Source organism: Eriocheir sinensis, chromosome 4 (genome assembly GCF_024679095.1).
Source record: "Eriocheir sinensis breed Jianghai 21 chromosome 4, ASM2467909v1, whole genome shotgun sequence".
NCBI classification, from domain to species: Eukaryota; Metazoa; Arthropoda; class Malacostraca; order Decapoda; family Varunidae; genus Eriocheir; species Eriocheir sinensis.
In genome coordinates, this window is record NC_066512.1 from 14,100,875 (window position 1) to 14,121,353 (window position 20,479).

The following is a 20,479-nucleotide window of genomic DNA, read 5'->3' on the forward strand; positions in this document are numbered from 1 at the left end:
GCATTTAGGAAACTAGTAGGCTATTATGCATTTAGGAATACTAAGCTATTATTTTGCATTTAGGAAACTAGTAGGCTATTATGCATTTAGGAATACTAAGCTTTTATTTTGCTTTTAGGAAACTAGTAGGCTATTATGCATTTAGGAATACTAAACTATTATTTTGCATTTAGGAACACTAAGCTATTATTTTGCATTTAGGAAACTAGTAGGCTATTATGCATTTAGGAATACTACACTATTATTTTGCATTTAGGAATACTAGCTACTCGCTGAAAGAGAGATGGAGATGTGATATATTATTCATTTTTATATATATGTACTTATTTTTTTATATACTAATAGTTCTAAACAGCACCTTACAGGCTCATTCTCATACCACCATAAAAGTTTATCCTTGTAGTATCTTAATATTTGTGTAATATCATTGAGGTATATTCATATCGGTTACAATTCCGTACGGGTTATAAAACACAGTACACATATTTTACTACATTTTACTATACTCCGGAGTCAAACCAATGTTTCCTGATGCAATGTTAACCCGGTAGCAGCGATGGGCCAAATTTGTGGCTTTTCCATGTAGCAGCGACGGGCCAAATTTGTAGCTTTACCATGTAGCAGCGACGGGCCAAATTTGTGGCTTTACCATGTAGCAGTGACGGGCCAAATTTGTGCCATGAAATAAACTCCCCAAAAATTGATGATACATATTCTGATCACAAATGCTTTGATATATATTATGGAATGGTTTGTGTGAGTGATGATTTTTTCTCATTTTTCTTGCTTAGAGGGATCATTAAGAAACATGATCCCCGCTGCTACCTGGTTAATAAAAAGACATCTGTTATTAGGTACATAGATATGTATATATCTTTTATTACAATGAAAAGCACGCATTACACGTGTCAGGGCAAGAAAATGATCCTTGATTTTCTCATATATGATTATCATTTCAGATTTCTAAGATATATTATCCTGTTCCTTGATGTTTATGCCTTCATATTGTGCTTAGTGTTTGTGAAGATTATAAGACTTCATTACTTCCTATTGTGAAACCAAATTGTTGAGTCCGTTTGGGCGGAGGCTCCCTCGGGTCCATTTCTCCCCTCTGCTCTTCCACACAGTCCCAACACCTATCTCTTCCTCTCATATGTTACCTTTACCTTACATATGAGAGGAAGAGATAGGTGTTGGGACTGTGTGGCAGAGCAGAGGGGAGGAAAGGACCCGCGGGAGCCTACGCCCAGACAGACTTGACAGTTTGGTTTCACTGTAGTGTTGTCTCCAGTGTTGAAAGATTTGAATTTGTTTCAGGATAGCCGGCGTGTGGGATGGGTGGAAGGTCCAACATTGCCTCTCTCGTGTTCAAGCCGCCTGGCGCTCCCATCTCATCACTGGGTGAGTTGAGAAGTAGTTCTTATATACTCTGTTGTGCAGCAATGGCTGACTATCCACAGATTTCTTAACCTGTCTGCTGCGATTGGAACGAATTTGGCCTTCACTGGTAACATATATTCTCATGTCTTTCTCTGCCTCTGTGGTGGATAATGGAGTGTTTCCCATGTGGTATTAGTATGCTGGATATCCCCTCCCAAGGTGCATGACTTTACTCCTGTAGCTTGGTGATGTCTTCTTGTAGGAAATCGCAGTTAGGAGGTTAACTAGACTTGAAGTGCGTGGGCCAGGCTGGCTCACTCCACATATGCCTTGTCTACATTTATTTATATGTTTCTGCATTGCATCATGTAAGTGGATGAAGCCCTTTTTTCCTGATAGACGGGGGCTTCGTGGTGCAGTGGTTAGCACACTCGGCTCACAAACGAGAGAGCCCGGGTTTGATTCCCGGGCGGAGTGGAAAAATTTGGGCGGCTGTTCCGATACCCTACGCCCCTGTCCACCCAGCAGTGAATGGGTACCAGGTATTAATCGGGGGTTGTGTCCCGTCTCCTGGGGTCTGTTCCCTTTTCCTATAATTCCTTCTCCTTCTGTCTCTCTCCGGCATATGACCACAGATGTTGCACCGACTAATCTAAACTTTCCAACTTGGGGTAAAAACGAAACTAGTCACTGGAGATAAACAAATATTAGATTATGTAATTTAACCCGGTAGCAGAGACCGACCAAATTTGTGCCATGATAATGACCCCCAAAAATAGATGATGCATAAACAGATCACAAATACTCTGATACATACTATTATGAAATGGTATTATTGGCTACACCTAAATCTCCACAACTAATGCACACATCATGCGTGAAAGACGTTCCTGTGAACCTTGCCACGTTGAAATAAAGCTGTACACATGTATGGAAAGGCTTCAGCAAGATTAAAATAAATGATATATATGCCACCCAGCCCACGCCAGCTCCACTCGCCTAAATCTCTAACCAACACATCACATCATCGTAAAGGCGTTCCTGTGACTCTTGCCACCCCATGTAAAGCTATACCTAAGTAGAAGTGCAAACACATTACCTTATATTGTGTATAGGTGTGGAGATGTGGATGGTAGAACACTCCTTTAATGGCGCAGGGCTGGGGGGGAAACTGGTGGGATCTAGCCCGGCTCCCGAGCAGTCAGGCTGAGGGCACAAGATGGCGTCTAGGACGTTTTTTGAACATCGCACGGGGCAGCACTTGCAACCACAATGGCGGATTTAGGACCAAATGTTGAGATACGACCGTTTGAGCATCCGCCGCCTGGGGTGTTCTCCCCCCCCCCTGTGTCACCTGCCTGTGTCACCTGTCGTTCCCCGGTCAAGGATGATAAGGAGGGTGGCATTGCCTGCGACGAGTGTGGTCAGTGGTGTCATGGGTCGCAGGTGTGTACTGGACTTCCCTCTGATTTTGTTAAGCAGGTACTACAGCACCAGGCGGCGGATGCTCAAATGGTCGTATCTCAACATTTGGTCCTAAATCCGCCATTGTGGTTGCAAGTGCTGCCCCGTGCGATGTTCAAAAAACGACCTAGACGCCATCTTGTGACGTCAGGTCGCCCCTCAGCCTGACTGCTCGGGAGCGGGGCTAGATCCGACCAGTTTCCGTCCTAGCCCGTCGCCATTAAAGGAGTGTTTCCGCCTCATCCACATCTCCACCTCTATACACAATATAAGGTACGTGTTTGCACTTCCACTTAGGTATAGCTTTACATTAAGGTGGCAAGAGTCACAGGACGCCTTTTACGCATGATGTGAGGGTTAGTTGTGGAGATTTAAGTGTAGCCGATTTAGGCGGTGGCTTGGTTGGCATACATCAATATTTTTTAATCTCATGAAGCTCTTATAGCCTCCATACATGTGTATAGCTTTATTTCAACGTGGCAAGGTTCACAGGAACGTCTTTCACGCATGATGTGTGCATTAGTTGTGGAGATTTAGGTGTAGCCAATAAGGCTTTGGCTCGGGTGGCTTGGATTAATATTTCTTATCCCATGCACCTGTAATAGCCTTCATACATGTGTATAGCCTTATTTCAACGTGTCAGGGGTCACATAAAGGTCGCTCATGCATGGTTTGTGCATTAATTGTGGAGATTTAGGTGTAGCCAAGAAGGCTTTGGCTCGGGGAGCTGTACTCATATTTTTTAAACATGTTTCATTCTTTATTATTATTCTTATTTGCTTTACGTCCTCAATTTATTTTTAGATAACAGCATCATAGATATTTCTTTTCCTTTTAAGGGCCATTTACTTAGCTTACCGTAACATTGATATTTTTTTTACCTTTTAAGGGCCATTTAATTAGGTTACAATTATGTGTCTTAAATAATTACCGTATGTTCTTGTCCTCTCTAGTAATGTAATTATTTCTGTGTTTCACAGATGGAGCTTGTTGCGGCATACATTTTCAATCGCAGACTGTGCAGGGAAAGGAGATATCGGGACCCACTCGACCCACTACATGTCAGTGATGAACACTTGTTGCAGGTGTATAGATTTCCCCGTCAGGAAATCATCAGGCTCTGTGATGAGTTTCGCCCCCACCTGGAAAGGAGAACCAGGAGGGCACATGCACTCCCAACACACACCTAGGTTCTGGCTACACTAAGGTTTTTTGCGAGTGGCAGCTTTCAAGGTGTTATTGGAAACGGTGTTGGAAATGACCAATCAAGGGCCATTGATAAAGTAACTCGGGTACTTTGTGAAAAGGCCAGTCATGAGATAAAGATGTCAACCACAGCAATAGATATTAATAGAATTTTTAAGATAGTTTTCATGCATTTCATAATGATAAATAATGCATTAATGAATTTTCAACTTCACAGGAGACACTGCGTATCCTCTGGAGCCATTCCTGATGACCCCAGTTGCACGGCCGACAACACCTGGGGAGGAGCGCTACAACAAGTCATCACAGGACAAGATGCGTTGTCGAACGGACCTTTGGGATCCTCAAGTCAAGGTGCAGGTGCCTACATAAGTCAGGAGGAAGTTTGCAGTATGACCCCAAGAAGACTATGAAGATTGCGACTTCTTGTATGCTCCTGCACAACTACTGAGTGGATCGCTGCAGAAGAAGTAACAGTTCAGCCTGTGAGAAACAACAGACTGATTCCTGGTCAAGTTGTCAGGCAGGAATTTATTAGAAACTTCTTTTCCTGAGTATAGGTATGCATATATATAGACCTTGCAGTTAGTAATAGATTACTTTCAAATGTGAATGTGCATAAGAACAAAACAAGAAATCATAATGGCCACATGTTCGGCATTCTTGATCATAATTTATATGGCGATTATTATTAATATGTAATTAATATCAGCTTACACTTGCAGATTGCATATGGTGCACCGGTGGCCGAGTGGTCAGCGTGTGTACGTGGTGATCCAGAGGACTCGACTCCCACCGCAAGACGCTGAGAGTTTTCAACCATTGACAAGTGGCGGAGGGTTACCAACATGCTGCCCAGCAGATCTTCAGTCAACCCTAACTTCAGCATCTTTGATCAAGAGGGGCACCACCTCCACACCACTCATTCTTATCACCTAGTTTGATACCCTACTTGTCCATCTCACATGCCCCATGTATCTCAGCATTCTGCACTCTTGGCTCCATGTCATCCTCTCCAACTTGTTGGTTCGTATAGCATAACCGGCCTCACATACATAGAAGTGTTCAATATACCTAGGCTATAATATTATATTTAAGGACTCTTATACGAGGTATCGCCCCATACAGAGATGTCGAAGTAAGTCTGTCTGATGGTAGGCTGGCTGACTGCTGTCGGGACCCAAGCCAGCATGCCCTGGGGGTTGTGTGCGGGAGGAGGAAAGAGGGAAAAGGACAAATGGTGTGTGTGTCATTATCAGGGGTAACCACGGTGGAGTGCAAACACTCAGTAGTTGTAGTCAAGGCTTAATTAAGTTGATGAGTGGTGTTAGACTGAATGAGCAGGTTTTTTACCACATGTTAGTGGGAACACTTGATAGGTTTTGTTTGTGTGTTGGTGCTACTTGTTTCTTGTGTTTACATGTTAGTTTATAATTAGACTGAGTTCTAAGTGTTATGAGCGACAATTTAGTCTTGTATGGCTGAATCCTGTCCCTTGACCCTTAATTCATCATCAGAATCTTTAAACAAATATATTTACCTTAAGTAATATTCTTAAAGTCACGCTGCCCATATTATTTGGCAGATGATAACCCTGTATGTGATAATGGTGCCTTATAAGACTTGGTAAATAAACTACTAATTTTACTCTCTGGTTTAAGTGATCAACAATTAATTCTACTTTGAGGTATAATTAACCAACATTATTAAGGAGTGCCCATGCCAGGCACGACATTAAGAATATTTTTCTGTTGACCAGCAGACTTACTATAGTCAAACCATTTCAAAATGTCTGTTGAGGCAGTGGCTTCTGCAGGTCCTTTCCTCCCTTCTGCTTTGCCACACAGTTCCAATTACCTATTTCCTCTGTTTCCTGTCCCCTCTTTCACAAACTGGGCACCTATAATGCACCCCTACTTGATTTACATTTCTCAGCCCTGAGCATCTCTTTGTGGCACCACTTAACACTCCCTGTGCACAGGGCATAGTTTGTAGCCATTTCTCTTCCACACCAACTACCTTCCTGTATATATGATTTCTCAGTAATTACTTATTTGTTGTGCTGTATTAGCTGTTACGTGCTACATCAAGCTGTAATATCTACCCAAGCTGCGGGTTAATCCAATAAAAAAAAAAAGTGAATGACTAAGTCATGTGTTATTATTCCCAAGCTCCATTGGCAATGGTGAGTACACATTATATAACTGAAGCATATTACACATTCATTGAACACAATTAAAACTAACTACCCTAATCAAATTTAACCTAACCTGATCTGACCTAATTGAACTAAATATAAGGTAACCTGGCCTTAATGCCTGCTCCCAAAATTAAATAAATGGAAATAAATATGATATCAATTTGCAAAATATACCTGAGGAACAAAAAGAGAAAGAATGACAAGAATTGAACTATGAAACAAGAATTGTTGGCTTCAAGATGACCTCAACTGACTAAGAATGACAATTAAAATCTACGCAATGTGACAGGTCAGAATTGAGTCTTGAAAATGATTTCTGATGATGAAGGATGACATGATCTACTGAATGACAACAATTGTCTGCTTTGAAAATTACCTCAGCTGAAATAATATTGCATGCATTTAACCTTTTTACATCCCTCTCCAACATCCTATTCCATTCGGTCACAACTGTTACCATAATCCCCTTTTCTCTCTTATATACATCACTCAAGTAGCATGTGCTCAATCATATCGTCACCCCCCCTTTCACCCATACATGAATGTCACACCTTTCTTCCCCCCATCAGGCACCCGTGCTCACACCTGCCTCTTCCTTGTCCATCGCCCTTGCCAGGCCGGCCCCCAGGACTTGCCTCTCCTGAGCTCTGTCAAACCTCTTCCTTAGCTCCCTCATCTCACTCCTCAATGCACGTATTATGCATTCCTGAGCCTCTAACTTCCTCTCGTACCCACACACATAGCATACGTACGTTGTTCACCTCTAACCCACACCTCTTTGCCGCGCCTGACAACTGCCCCAGTTCTAAAATCTTGACCGTCGTTATTTCCTGCACGGCAACCTCCTCTCCGGCCAATACTCACTAGTCTTCCCCATCTTAGCTTGGCTGTACGGACTTGAGGAAATACTGACTCGCGGTAGTTTTCGTCTCTGGCGCCGTTTTTTTGCAATCACCTTCCTTGATCCTGATTGGCTGTCTTTTTTGTTTCACTGATTTCCATTGGTTGCATCCACTTCAGCTGGTGAGCTGCCCGCCCTCTACCGCCTCACTCGTGAACCATAGGGCTGACCCTTAGCACGCCGCGGCGACCGCGCTGTGCATCGCTGCGGAGGACGGTCCTAGCGCGGAGCAAACTTGCGACGCGACCCGTGACTTACAACCGTCTCCGGGGATAAGTTACCACCACCTTTGAGCATCCGGCGCCTGGCAGGGTAAGGGAGTAAAGTTTGTTTGCACCAGATGCAGACTGCTTCTTCCTGCTGCTTCAGGTAGTGGGAAGGAGAATCAGGGTGAGCTCGGGTCACTTAGGGAGTGCATGACCCAGATGTTTAACACTATCGCTGGTCTCAGCAACACAGTGAGATCTATTGATCTAAGATTCAATAATATGGTAAATGATGGTGTCTGTGGCGGACTGAACGTTCCCCCCTGTTCCCCCCTCTACTGCGCATGCGCCGACCCGCGTTGGCCCGCCCCATTTAAAGAGGGGACCAGCTGGCCCGCATCTACTGCAGACTGATCGGTCCCCCGACGAGACATCGGTCCCCCCTCCTTATTCTGTCATTTGCATGCCTGTTATTTTCCACTGTGATGTTAGCGGCCCTGTGGAGCGCTGCTGCGGCGGCAGACCGGGGCGTGAATCCTCATCAACGGTATCAAAACGTACAACTAAAAGCCTTCAGTAAATTGGTTTCCCTTCTTTCTGTATCACTTGTTGGGGTTATTTCCTAGGCGAGACTGCTGCCACATTAATAATTATGGTCACCAATCCTTTACAAAATACCTTTATATGCTCTAGATTAATATTATGAAGACTGTAACAACTCCCTTAGGTTAGTATGTTTTGGGAGGCGCCCACCAGGTTACGTTAGGATAGGCTTCCCAACCCCAAAATCCACATGATGAGGCGGGGGCTCTAGGAAGCCAGCACTCTGCAGATGCGCAATCAACGTAATAAAATTCATAATATTAAAGATGAAGAGCTATAGTCCATGTAGTGATATTCTAAAAGCTTTACCCCTATATGATGAGCTAGTGCTGATTTAAATAGATAGAGACTGAAGGATGACCAGGCCGGGATTCTGGGAGGCTATTTTGAACTGGTGGACTCTAGTGGGTAGATCAGGAGTTACAACAAATAGGTCTGAAGGAGCGATTGCAGATTTATTACGAAAGATCTGCCAGTACTTGATTATGATTGATTGATTGATAGTTTATTGTTGCAGGTAAACAACAAGGGAGAAGGGAGGAACTCACTATGCTTCCATTCAATTTACTCTCTTATGCTTTCATTCACTTAAATTTAAGCACATGTAGATAAATTTTATTATCAGGGATACATACAACAAGCATATTTTTCCAAATATAATATAGATACATGCAAGGATATAATGTTTTTTTTTATTCCTGGTGCTACTTACACATGTATCCTTAGTTGTATAATCACACTCTGTACTGTCTGGGGGTTGGGACGGCATGCTCCTCCCTTTCATGGCATGGCTCAAACCGTTTCTGATCTTGTAGCAAGACAAAACACACACACACTCAGGAGGGCAGGACTGTCGGCCTTTCACTGCCGCAGGATCACATACACATATAGGAGGGCAGGATTGCTAGCCTTCTGCTCCTGCTGGGAAGATGAGGTCACAACTTCATGGCTTACATCCTGTACCTATTGTATACAGGTAAAATACCATACTAAAAAAAGGGTGCGGCTGCTGAGGTGAGGCAGGCGAGCTCGGGACTCGAGGGCACCGTTGCCAGATTATCGTACTCCGAAGCCGCGTAATTACCGGTTTCTGGCTATAACTGTTGCCAACAAGCACCAATAATTAACCATTTAAACGATATCCATATATGAAGGCAGTTATTTGGGTGATGGAAGCAGTTTAATTATTGGGGCGGAAATCGGCAAAATAAACTATCAATCAATCAACATAAAAGGCTCAGTACGACAATCTGGTAATGTTGCTCGGGGGGACCGATTTTTCCAGTGTTTTGGAGTGGGCCGAGTAGCGCATATAAACACAGGTCGGCGCATGCGCAGTAGAGGGGGGAACAGGGGGGAACGTTCAGTCTGCCAGTGTCTTTTCAAGAGATGGTGGCAGGGTTGTGGGCCCTGATATTCGGACCATTATTAAAGAAGAAGTTTGTGAGTTGAGCGAGAGGGAAAAGAGGAAGGACAGTATCATCAAAGGGCTTGCATTTGGGGAAAATTTTCAGGACAAATTTAATCCACTTGTTTCCTATTTATGGCCGGAGTGAGTTGAACCATCACACTTGTAGATATTGTGCCTATCTCTGCTTCCTTGGTGAGAGCCAAGATATCAAACGTCAGGGTGAGGCAAGAGTTACTGTCTAGGTGCAGTAAACTTTCTGGGAGCCAGTTTTCCAACATTTTCATCTCTAGGGACCTCACCTACAATCAGCGGGAAGAGCTGCGGAAAAAACGGGCTTTTGCCCAGGCCATGAGGAACTCCCAGCCTGTTAGTTCTTCACACATCTCTAACAAAAGCTTAGCCTCTGTTGTTTTGCCCAGTCATGAGTCCCCTCATACTCCTCCCACGTCTCACTTAGTTGCGTCCTCTGCCTCTAACCTTAAAGTATGTTCAAAAGATGGGAACCCTAAAAAAAAACTCATAGAACTTTCTTCTCAGCAAAATCTGAGTAATTCTTCTGTAGATAACCTCTTCATTACTTTTGTTCTTTTGAATCTCAACTGTTTAATCAATAAAGTTAACTTTTTGGCAGAGTTTGTTTCTAGTCACAGTGTAATGCCCAGCGAGCTTCTTTTCTAAATCCTTCCTATTTCTCAACACAGCCTCTGCGTGTATCGAAATAACACGAGAAATTAATCAAGATCAGGGTATTCCCCGGCTGCCTGGGATTGAACCCGAGACCTGCGTGACGGGAGAGCCACTCCTTACCGAGTCGGCCAAAGAGGTACCCCACTGGCTAAGTGGATTATGGGAGGCTCGTTCATCAGGCCGTCGCCGCACTACACGGCTTTCCCCCCTATGTAGATTAATTTCTGTGTGTTGACAATATCCCTTTAAGACATAACTCCACAATGTCCCTTTGAGACATACCTCCAACTCTCCCATTTTCTATTACCCTCGGAGCATGGGCCATCCTACCTGTTACCCCTTCGGGGAAGCTCAACAGAACTGCAGGAGAGGATACCCACCGCTATGCCACCACTGTAATGCCCAGCGAGCTTCTTTTCTAAATCCTTCCTATTTCTCAACACGGCCTCTGCGTGTATCGAAATAACACGAGAAATTAATCAAGATCAGGGTATTCCCCGGCTGCCTGGGATTGAACCCGCGACCAGCGTGACGGGAGAGCCACTCCTTACCGAGTCAGCCAAAGAGGTACCCCACTGGCTAAGTGGGTTATGGGAGGCTCGTTCATCAGGCCGTCGCCGCACTACAACAGTATTGGGGTATGTTGTGTTTGTGAAACTTGGCCAACTTGCAATGTTTCTGATCCAGTTATCAGTATATCGGGTTATAAATTTTTCCGAAATGACTCTCCCTTAAATCTAAGAATTCACTGTGTTGGGATTTACATTCGTGATGATATTAAAGTGGGGAAAACTTATTCAGATCATCCAAATACTGTTGGGGTATTTTTGCCTGATTTTGGCATTACTGTATTAGTAGTTTACAGGCCCCCAAGTAATTCTTTGGAAGATAATATTGCTCTTATTTCATACCTGGAATCTTTCTGTGTTGGTAAAGAATTAATACTGGTTGGTGACTTTAATCTCCCTACTGTTGTCTGGTCCACTGAGGTTCCTTATTGCACTTCCTCTATTGATATTAGATTTCTAGATTTGTTTTCATCTTTGGGTCTCATGCAGTGGGTTACGCAAAGTACCTATGTCCGGTCTAATAATATACTTGACTTGGTCTTTACATCTGAAGATGATAGAATTTCCCATGTCGATATAATAGACCCCTTTCCAGGTTGTGACCATTTTCCAGTTTTGTTTGAGTATTTATTTAGTTCTAATCCAAACATTAATAATGTACATAACAACTTTGACTTTTATAATGGCAACTACACCTTGTTAAACCATCACATTTTGAATTTTGATTGGGATAATGAATTCCTTGGCTTAGATATTGAACAATCATATTTAAAATTTAAAAGTTGAATGCTTAATGCCATTCAGCTATTTATTCCAATTAAGAAGCCAACAGGAATCAGGAAACCTCCTTGGGCAAAATCTATACCTCCTTCTTTAAAACGGCATAAACGACAAGTATGGTTGGAGTATAAGGATGCTTGGACAAAGTTTGGCAGATCTTCCCCAATAGCCTTGAGGTTGTGGCATTCTTTTAAGACAATATCTGTTCAATATAAAGATGCTGTCCATCAATCTGTAATTAAATATGAAAGATCTTTAGTTTCTCCCAGAAATCCTGATGTTAAACGTTTTCACTCCTATCTTCGTAGCAAGAAGGTTCAGCGTCCTACTATTGGACCGCTGTTTGGAGATAATGGCTGGTGCGCGGACACAATTGACATGGTATATCTTTTTGTTGATGCATTCTCTGGTGTATTTTCTCCTGCTTTATATTTAATATATTTAGTTTTGATATTTTTAAAATTGAGATTATCCTTTCTAAGCTGAAATCTTCTGCTGGTTGTGGCCCTGATGGTATACCTTCAGTATTTTTAAAGAGATGTGCCCCCTCCATTAGTTATCCTTTGCTCTTGTTGTACAGAAAATCTCTTTTATCAATGCAAGTCCCATTTGACTGGAAAGATGCTAATGTTATGCCACTGTTCAAAGGTGGAATCCATTCTGATCCCCTCAACTATAGACCAGTCAGTTTGACATCAATGTGCTGTAAATCTTTTGAAAGAATAATTGTGTCTCAACTTACTTCTTATTTGGAAGATAATAACTTACTTTCACAGCATCAGTATGGTTTTAGATCTGGTAGATCAGTTTTCGAGCAAGTGTTGTGGTATGTCAGTGGATGTGATATTTTTTTATTTCAAGAAAGCTTTTGATGTTGTTAATCATAGATTATTACTCACAATGCTGTCTAGTATTGGGATTGGGGGGTGTTTGCTGGGATGGCTGAAAGACTATTTGAGTGGGAGAAAGATGCAAGTAGTTGTCCATGGAAGTAAGAGTTATAGAGCGGATGTAAGCAGTGGTGTTCCCCAAGGGTCTGTAATTATTCCCTTGCTTTTTCTCATTTACATTAATCATGTTGTTTCAGAACTAAATTGTAAGTTTTGTTTATTTGCTGATGATCTTAAATTATACCTAGCTACTGAAATTTCTAAGTCTAACCAATTAATTTCTCACAGTATTTTGCAGAGAGACATCAACACTCTCTACAACACAAGCAGCTCTTGGGGTTTATCTTTCTCAGTTGGCAAATGTGCCAGAATGAACTTTTGTAGGAATTTCCTTTATGCTCCTTCTCCTTTACCATATTTTATTGGAAACCAACCCATACAAGATGTAGATAACTATAAGGATCTTGGGGTCAGGGTGGATTCCTCCCTAAAGTTTCATTTGCATGTGAGAGAAATCACTGGCAAGGCTGGAGGCATTGGTTACAGTATTCTAAAGGGTACCCTTTGCAGATCTCCTGATTTCATGAAGACAGTTTTTATCTCACATATTCGCCCTATCTTGGACTTTGCCTCTGTGGTTTGGTTCACTGGTTATACAGGAGACATTAGGCTTTTAGAAAATGTTCAGAGGAGGTGGACCAAGAAAATTACCGGTTTCCATGATCTGCCATACAGTGAACATCTCGCTAGATTGAGTCTTTATTCCATTAAAGGAAGATTGATCAGAGCTGATCTCATTATGGTGTTCAACATTCTGAAAGGGTTTTGTCCGAATCTAGGTCACCTCTTTGTTAGAAATTTCAACAGAGACACGAGAGGCCACTCCTTTAAGCTTTTTGTTCCTCGTTACAATACTGATGTTCGAGCTCATTTCTTCTCTGTGCGGGTCATTAGCATTTGGAATAATTTACCAGAATCAGTTGTTGTGGTGAATTCTGTTAATACTTTCAAACGGCATCTCCACACTTCTCTCAGTCAAATTTTGTATGATTTTGATTGATTTTGGGTTGTTGAGTATCTCTTTAACTTGTAAACTTGTGTCCTGTGCTGTGCTGTGTCTCCACTCGGGATTGCCAACCTGACTATATTGTCTTGGCACTTACTCAAGAGTATTATGGCAGTTGTTTGTGTGGTCTTGGTGATGCTGCACATTAGCCAACCACCAGAACATCTAAAGGACAATCTACTTGCTGTCTTGGTTGGAGGCGTCACCTGATTCTAGATGGGGTTCTCCCCATCTAGGTAAGAAATCTAGGTAAGGTTCCCACAGGTCCCCAAGATCATTTAGGGCAGGGGATAGGCATAACTCGAAAAGTAGACATTTGCGACGGAAATGAGGTACAAAATCGTGCAATTCTCTAAATCTATCACCAGAAAAACATGAACCACATCAGAAAATCCTTGGTTGGGTGAAACGGTAAATTGACCGTTTGTTGATGAAGGTGGCGATAAAACAACAACTCTTGCTAGTTTGTGTTTGTGGTTTATGAACCCAGTGTGTTCATTTTGTAGTCTTTCTATAGTGAGGAAAGTGATCGGCTTAAATAGCTTGTTGAGCCGTGTGTCTTTTTTTAATAGGTACTACTTGTTATGTCTGATTCTCTCTCTCTCTCTCTCTCTCTCCCAATATTTGTTAATGTCTTGTTGTTTTGGCAAGTGTTTGTTGCATCCATTGTTTTGCTGTGGACTTTGTACAGCACAAGTGCTTGCATTATTTTGTCTCTTTATTGAGCCAGAGGCCTTCTAGTAGTCATGGAGGTCACAGCATCCCAGGCAGCGGACAGCCTGGGTCTGGTCCCCTTGTCCGGCACCTTTGCTGCGTCTTCACGGAGAGCAAGAGGGAGCTTTCTTCTTTACTTCTTGGCCTCCGAGAGTGTTTATTTGTCTCCGTGGTTGTTTGTTTCCGGAGTTTTTGTCTCCTTTGATCTTGTTGGTGACAATTTGATTTTTTCATGTTTAAACATGTCTGGTTTTATTTATTTATTTATTTATTTATTTATTTTTTATCCACGTTATCTTGTTGTTCTTTCTCTCAAAGCGGCGACGCTCTGCACACTTCCCTGCTCTGTTCTTTCCCTTCCTTGATGCCCTTTTCTGTGGTGGCTGTTCTGCAGCATTGTTCTGTCTCTGTTTTCCGCTTCCCATATCCACAAGGTGCTTTTCAGCTGCCTGCTGCATGGTTGCCTCCAGGTTGTCAAGGGCAGCTAGTTCACTGCTCTGGGTCTATTTTGCCTCAGTTTCTTTGATGCAGTTGTCACAATATTGGGGTTGAAAACCAGTAACGGTGTTGTGCTCTGCTACATTTTATGGAATTTGTAGATGCTTTTGGTATTCAGTTTGAAGCATGTTTCTATGAGGCTGTGATCTTTGTCCCAACAGCCACCCCTGGTGCTGGTGCAGCAGCGAGGGTCTGAGGCGGGTGCCGTGCTGCGTCCTCACTGCCGCGGACTTATGTTGCAGTGGAGGCTGCAGGGCTGGGCGGCAGCCTGAGGGGCCAGGACCAGCAGGAGCAGCCTGGCGCTGCTGTGAGGATCAGTGCCAGACCATGCACTACAGTACAGTGCAATTCCTTCATCATATATTGTGCCAAAGAAAAAATTCAGTGCCATAACTTTGAACAGCACCTTGCAAGCTCTGATCAGGGGTGCTCAGGAGAACCACTACCACCACCACCACCACCTTGCTGCTGGCATCTCCAGCCATTAAGGAAAGGGAGAGTTTGAGTGAGAGAAGATTTGAGACTGAGAGCAAGTTCACCAGACACAGCCTTGCACTCACTGCTGAAGGGAAGCATGAGTGCCAAGAGTGAGGGAAAAGACTCCCTGGGAAGGGTGACCTCAACAAACACACCCACATACTCTGGTGGAAGACCTCATGAATGCCAAGAGTGTGGCAAAGTGTTCAGACACAAGAGTGCCCTTAACAGACACACCCTTACGCACACTGGTGAAAGACCTCATGAATGCCAAGAGTGTGGCAAAGTGTTTGGTCAGAAGAGTGACCTTAATAGACACACCCTTACACACACTGGTGAAAGACCTCATGAATGCCAAGAGTGTGGCAAAGTGTTCACTCAGAAGAGTAACCTTAACACACACACCCTTACACACACTGGGGAAAGACCTCATGAATGCCAAGAGTGTGGCAAAGTGTTCACTCAGAAGAGTCACCTTAACACACACACCCTTACACACACTGGTGAAAGACCTCATGAATGCCAAGAGTGTGGCAAAGTTTTCAGACACAAAAGTAACCTCAACACTCACACCCTTACACACACTGGTGAAAGACCTCATGAATGCCAAGAGTGTGGCAAAGTGTTCACTCAGAAGAGTCACCTTAACACTCACACCCTTACACACACTGGTGAAAGACCTCATGAATGCCTTGAGTGTGACAGAAGGTTCTTTTCTAAGTCTGCATTGAACAGCCACGTTGTCACACACTCTGATCTGAGAGAGTTCAAGTGTGATGTTTGTCTAAAACATTTCAAGACCAAGCAGAATATTGCCAGGCACATGAAGATCCACTTCCCCTGAGGTGTTGTGTGGTGCTGCTGTATGTGGTGGCGGTGGAGGACAGTGTTTGGCAACCCCGCCCTGGCTGAAGAACAAGACGAAAGAGAAGATGAAGAGAGAAAGACAGACGTGGAGAAACAACAAGAACACAAAAGAAAGAAAGGAATGAAAAGACTAGTGAAAGAAAGACAGTGACCTAAACACACACACCCTTACACACACTGGTGAAGGACCCCATGAATGCCAAGAGTGTGGCAAAAGGTTTACACAGAAGGGTTGCCTCAACACACATGCCCTTACACACACTGGTGAAAGGCCTCATGAATGTGAAGTTTGTGGCCAAAGGTTTACACAGAAGGGTGGCCTCAACACACACACTGGTGAAAGGCCTCATGAATGTGAAGTTTGTGGCCAAAGGTTTACACAGAAGGGTAGCCTCAACACACACACCCTTACACACACTGGTGAGAGGCCTCATGAGTGTCTGGAATGTGGAGAAAGGTTCAGAGAGAAGCAAACCCTGGAGCGTCACATGTTCAGACACTCTGGCCTGAGAGAGTTCAAGTGTGTGGGAAGCACTTTAACACGAAGGCAGACATTGCCGGGCACATGAAGACCCACTTCTGAGGTGGTGTGTTGTGCTGCTGTGTGTGTGTGATGGGGAGCCAGTCATCAACACCACCTGGGGAGGACTGGCGCCGTGTTGTGGCTGACTGCTGAGGGATGCACCGACACCACAGTGAACAGTGCCGTCTGCCCCGAGCCATCTTGCCCCGGCACAGTGCAGCAGCCAACACCACAGTGAACAGTGCCGTGTGCCCTGAGCCACCTTGCCCCGGCACAGTGCAGCAGCCAACACCACAGTGAACAGTGCCGTGTGCCCCGAGCCATCTTGCCCCGGCACAGTGCAGCAGCCAACACCACAGTGAACAGTGCCGTGTGCCCCGAGCCATCTTGCCCCGGCACAGTCCAGCAGCCAACACCACAGTGAACAGTGCTGTCTGCCCCGAGCCATCTTGCCCCGGCACAGTGCAGCAGCCAACACCACAGTGAACAGTGCCGTGTGCCCCGAGCCATCTTGCCCCGGCACAGTGCAGCAGCCAACACCACAGTGAACAGTGCCGTGTGCCCCGAGCCATCTTGCCCCGGCACAGTGCAGCAGCCAACACCACAGTGAACAGTGCCGTCTGCCCCGAGCCATCTTGCCCCGGCACAGTGCAGCAGCCAACACCACAGTGAACAGTGCCGTGTGCCCCGAGCCATCTTGCCCCGGCACAGTGCAGCAGCCAACACCACAGTGAACAGTGCCGTCTGCCCCGAGCCATCTTGCCCCGGCACAGTGCAGCAGCCAACACCACAGTGAACAGTGCCGTCTGCCCCGAGCCATCTTGCCCCGGCACAGTGCAGCAGCCAACACCACAGTGAACAGTGCCGTGTGCCCAGAGCCACCTTGCCCCAGCACAGTGCAGCAGCCAACACCACAGTGAACAGTGCCGTGTGCCCCGAGCCACCTTGCCCCGGCACAGTGCAGCAGCCAACACCACAGTGAACAGTGCCATCTGCCCCGAGCCACCTTGCCCCGGCACAGTGCAGCAGCCAACACCACAGTGAACAGTGCCGTGTGCCCCGAGCCACCTTGCCCCGGCACAGTGCAGCAGCCAACACCACAGTGAACAGTGCCGTCTGCCCCGAGCCACCTTGACCCGGCACAGTGCAGCAGCCAACACCACAGTGAACAGTGCCGTGTGCCCTGAGCCACCTTGCCCCGGCACAGTGCAGCAGCCAACACCACAGTGAACAGTGCCGCCTGCCCCGAGCCACCTTGCCCCGGCACAGTGCAGCAGCCAACACCACAGTGAACAGTGCCGTCTGCCATGAGCCACCTTGCCCCGGCACAGTGCAGCAGCCAACACCACAGTGAACAGTGCCGTCTGCCATGAGCCACCTTGCCCCGGCACAGTGCAGCAGCCAACACCACAGTGAACAGTGCCGTCTGCCCCGAGCCACCTTGCCCCGGCACAGTGCAGCAGCCAACACCACAGTGAACAGTGCCGTCTGCCCCGAGCCACCTTGCCCCAGCACAGTGCAGCAGCCAACACCACAGTGAACAGTGCCATCTGCCCCGAGCCACCTTGCCCCGGCACAGTGCAGCAGCCAACACCACAGTGAACAGTGCCGTCTGCCCCGAGCCACCTTGCCCCGGCACAGTGCAGCAGCAGTGACTCGGGCCGCCACAACAGACCATCAGCAGGATTACCAAGGGGACGCTGTGTGAGGGTTTGTCAAGTTTCCCTGCGCTCCACAAGAAACCCGGCCCAGCAGAGACCACTGGGGCAGAGTGCCGGCCTGGGAGCTGTGATGGCTTGTTAAACCCGGCCCAGCAGAGACCACTGGGGCAGAGTGCCGGCCTGGGAGCTGTGATGGCTTGTTAAACCCGGCCCAGCAGAGACCACTGGGGCAGAGTGCCGGCCTGGGAGCTGCAATGGACTTGTTAAACCCGGCCCAGCAGAGACCACTGGGGCAGAGTGCCGGCCTGGGAGCTGTGATGGACTTGTTAAACCCGGCCCAGCAGAGACCACTGGTGCAGAGTGCCGGCCTGGGAGCTGTGATGGCTTGTTAGGGTTGCTGCCCCGAGGGAATTGAAGGCAGAATATGTAATGGGTCAAGGCAGGAACACTCCGGTGGTGCTTGTCAAGCCTTGTATTGTTGGCCAGTGGCTGGGTGATGGATGGGCAAGTGGCTCCAGCAGGGAAGGCTGAGCACTGTGCTGGGGCTGAGGGGAGATAAAGGCACAGGCAGTACAGCAGTGTGCCGCGTGGAACACACTTGACGGAAACACCCAGAGAAAAATAATTGAAGAATACAGAAGAAGAAAGACCAGAGAGGGAGGAAGGAAAGCATGCTGGGCCTCAGAGGTCTGGAGAAGAATGAATGAAGAGTGAGTAGCGTAGGATTAATGAAGAGGAAGAAGAAGGTGCCGGCACTCTGCGGGTGAGTGCCCTGCCCACAGGCCTGGAGAGGGGCCGTGTGCCTGCTGGACGCCGCCTGCAGCTGCTGCCTGCACCCTCGGCCAGGCCCACAGACACACCACAGTGGGTGAGTGATGTGGCTGCTACACACACACACACACACACACACACACACACACAGAACAGCTAAACTAAGGGAAGTGGAAGATTGTAAGGAAATAAATATATAGAAAAACAGAAATGTTAAGATATACCCTGAGACTCCATCTGTTTTTTTTTTTGTTTTGTTTTTTACGTCTATGCCTATAGCGCTGGTAGGCTTGCTTGAGGGGCCTGGATGGTGTTCGGCCCCAGCCCGTCATGGCGCAGGCAAGTGTTTATAGTGGCGCCATCTTCTCTTGGCTCATGCTGCCCCCCAGAACTCCTTCTTGATTCACTTGGACAGTTTCCTCTAGAGTCCGGGTTGATGGGTGGTCTTCAAGACAGCATGTAGGTAGTTTTAAGCCACTCAGCGGTGACTGAAAAATCCTAGGTGGTAGCGTGGGGATTCGAACCCGCGTCATCCATCACGCGGTGAATGTGGGCCCAGCACGCTACCACTCAGCCACCGCCTACCTGCCTACAGCTTTCCTCTCTTCCAGCTCCCCCAACGGTTTATATAGCTCCTCTTTATATACTGAGACTTCCTCCATGTGAACATTTGTGTTGTTTTCTTGTGGTTCGTTGATTCTTTAGTAAAAACTTGCCGGAACTCTTTGTTTAGTAACTCCACCGTGTATTGAGGATCAGCGGTTGTCACACTCCCGTCGCTCAGTCTGTCAGTTGTTTCTCTTGGTTCAATCTTTTCATTTATGAATCTGTAAAATAGTTTGGGTTGTTCCTTACACTTTTCCGCAATATCCTTTTCATATCCCTTCTCTTCTTCCTTCCTTATTTTCACGTATTCATTTCTCGCTGCCTTAAAATCTTCTTTATTCCTTTGGTTTTTATTTCTTTTTAGTCTTTTCCTTGCTTTGTCTCTTTTTTTTTTCTTTTGCCTTAGCACACCTTGCATTAAACCAGTCCTTTTTCCCTACTCTTTGGGTCTGTTTCTGGTACAAACTTCTTGACCCTGTTTTATACGCCTCCATAAAGATATCACACTTTTCGGGTCTTTCCGGTTATACGAACTATCGACTTTTTATTTTTTTTTGCATTTTTCCAATGTATTTTTTTATGTAGAATCCGAAAATAACATTGGTTTTTTGGAGAAATGGATAGATAAAAAGTTATTCAACTTTAAAGTTATTTATTTCCTATGCATTACTGAAGAAATGCAAACTTTTATTTTTCCTTTCTTTTATCAAATGTAAGACATACATTCTTTGATGGTTAGGTTAGGTTAGTTTAGGTTAGGTTAGGTTAGGTTAGGTTAGTGATATTTACTTACCTCTCTGAGATAATTGTTGAAATTGACTGCTGTATCCTTGTTGATTTCAATCTCATCGTTGCAGTAATTACAGCTTGGGTAGTCTTTTGCCCATGAATATATGAAAATAATGATTTTTGTCAAAGGTATTACATAGGGAATAAATAACTTTAAAGTTGAATAACTTTTTACCTATTGGTTTCTCCAAAAAAAAATTGTCATTTTAG

At 45.3% G+C, this 20,479-nt stretch overlaps 1 protein-coding gene and 1 long non-coding RNA gene across 52 annotated transcripts; one reads left to right on the forward strand and one right to left on the reverse strand.

Annotated features, from left to right (window-relative positions):
* The first annotated feature begins 1,143 nt into the window (after window positions 1-1,143).
* LOC127008680 (uncharacterized) lies at window positions 1,144-6,199 on the forward strand. Of its 2 annotated transcripts, none has more exons than XR_007761246.1 (4): window positions 1,144-1,401; window positions 3,825-4,051; window positions 4,268-4,610; window positions 4,776-6,199. It is a non-coding gene; the product is annotated as an uncharacterized LOC127008680 (long non-coding RNA). The 2 variants fall into 2 exon arrangements; XR_007761245.1 differs by having other exon boundaries at window positions 1,147-1,401; window positions 3,825-4,034.
* Window positions 6,200-15,904: 9,705 nt separating this feature from the next.
* LOC127008738 (uncharacterized) lies at window positions 15,905-19,985 on the reverse strand. Of its 50 annotated transcripts, none has more exons than XR_007761300.1 (5): window positions 18,007-19,312; window positions 17,821-17,944; window positions 17,449-17,572; window positions 16,705-16,828; window positions 15,905-16,642 (listed from the first exon to the last, which is right to left on the reverse strand). XR_007761300.1 is itself a non-coding variant. In XM_050881101.1 (3 exons), the coding sequence occupies exons 1-3, from the start codon at window positions 18,118-18,120 to the stop codon at window positions 16,456-16,458; spliced, it is 921 nt and encodes a 306-aa protein (XP_050737058.1). In that variant the 5' UTR covers window positions 18,121-19,397; the 3' UTR covers window positions 15,905-16,455. The 50 variants fall into 50 exon arrangements, 2 of the variants coding, with proteins under 2 accessions (XP_050737058.1, XP_050737051.1); XR_007761329.1 differs by lacking the exon at window positions 16,705-16,828 and adding an exon at window positions 17,387-17,448 and having other exon boundaries at window positions 17,511-17,572; window positions 18,007-19,117; XR_007761351.1 differs by lacking the exons at window positions 15,905-16,642; window positions 16,705-16,828 and adding exons at window positions 16,853-16,890; window positions 17,635-17,696 and having other exon boundaries at window positions 17,511-17,572; window positions 18,007-19,371.
* Window positions 19,986-20,479: the final 494 nt, after the last annotated feature.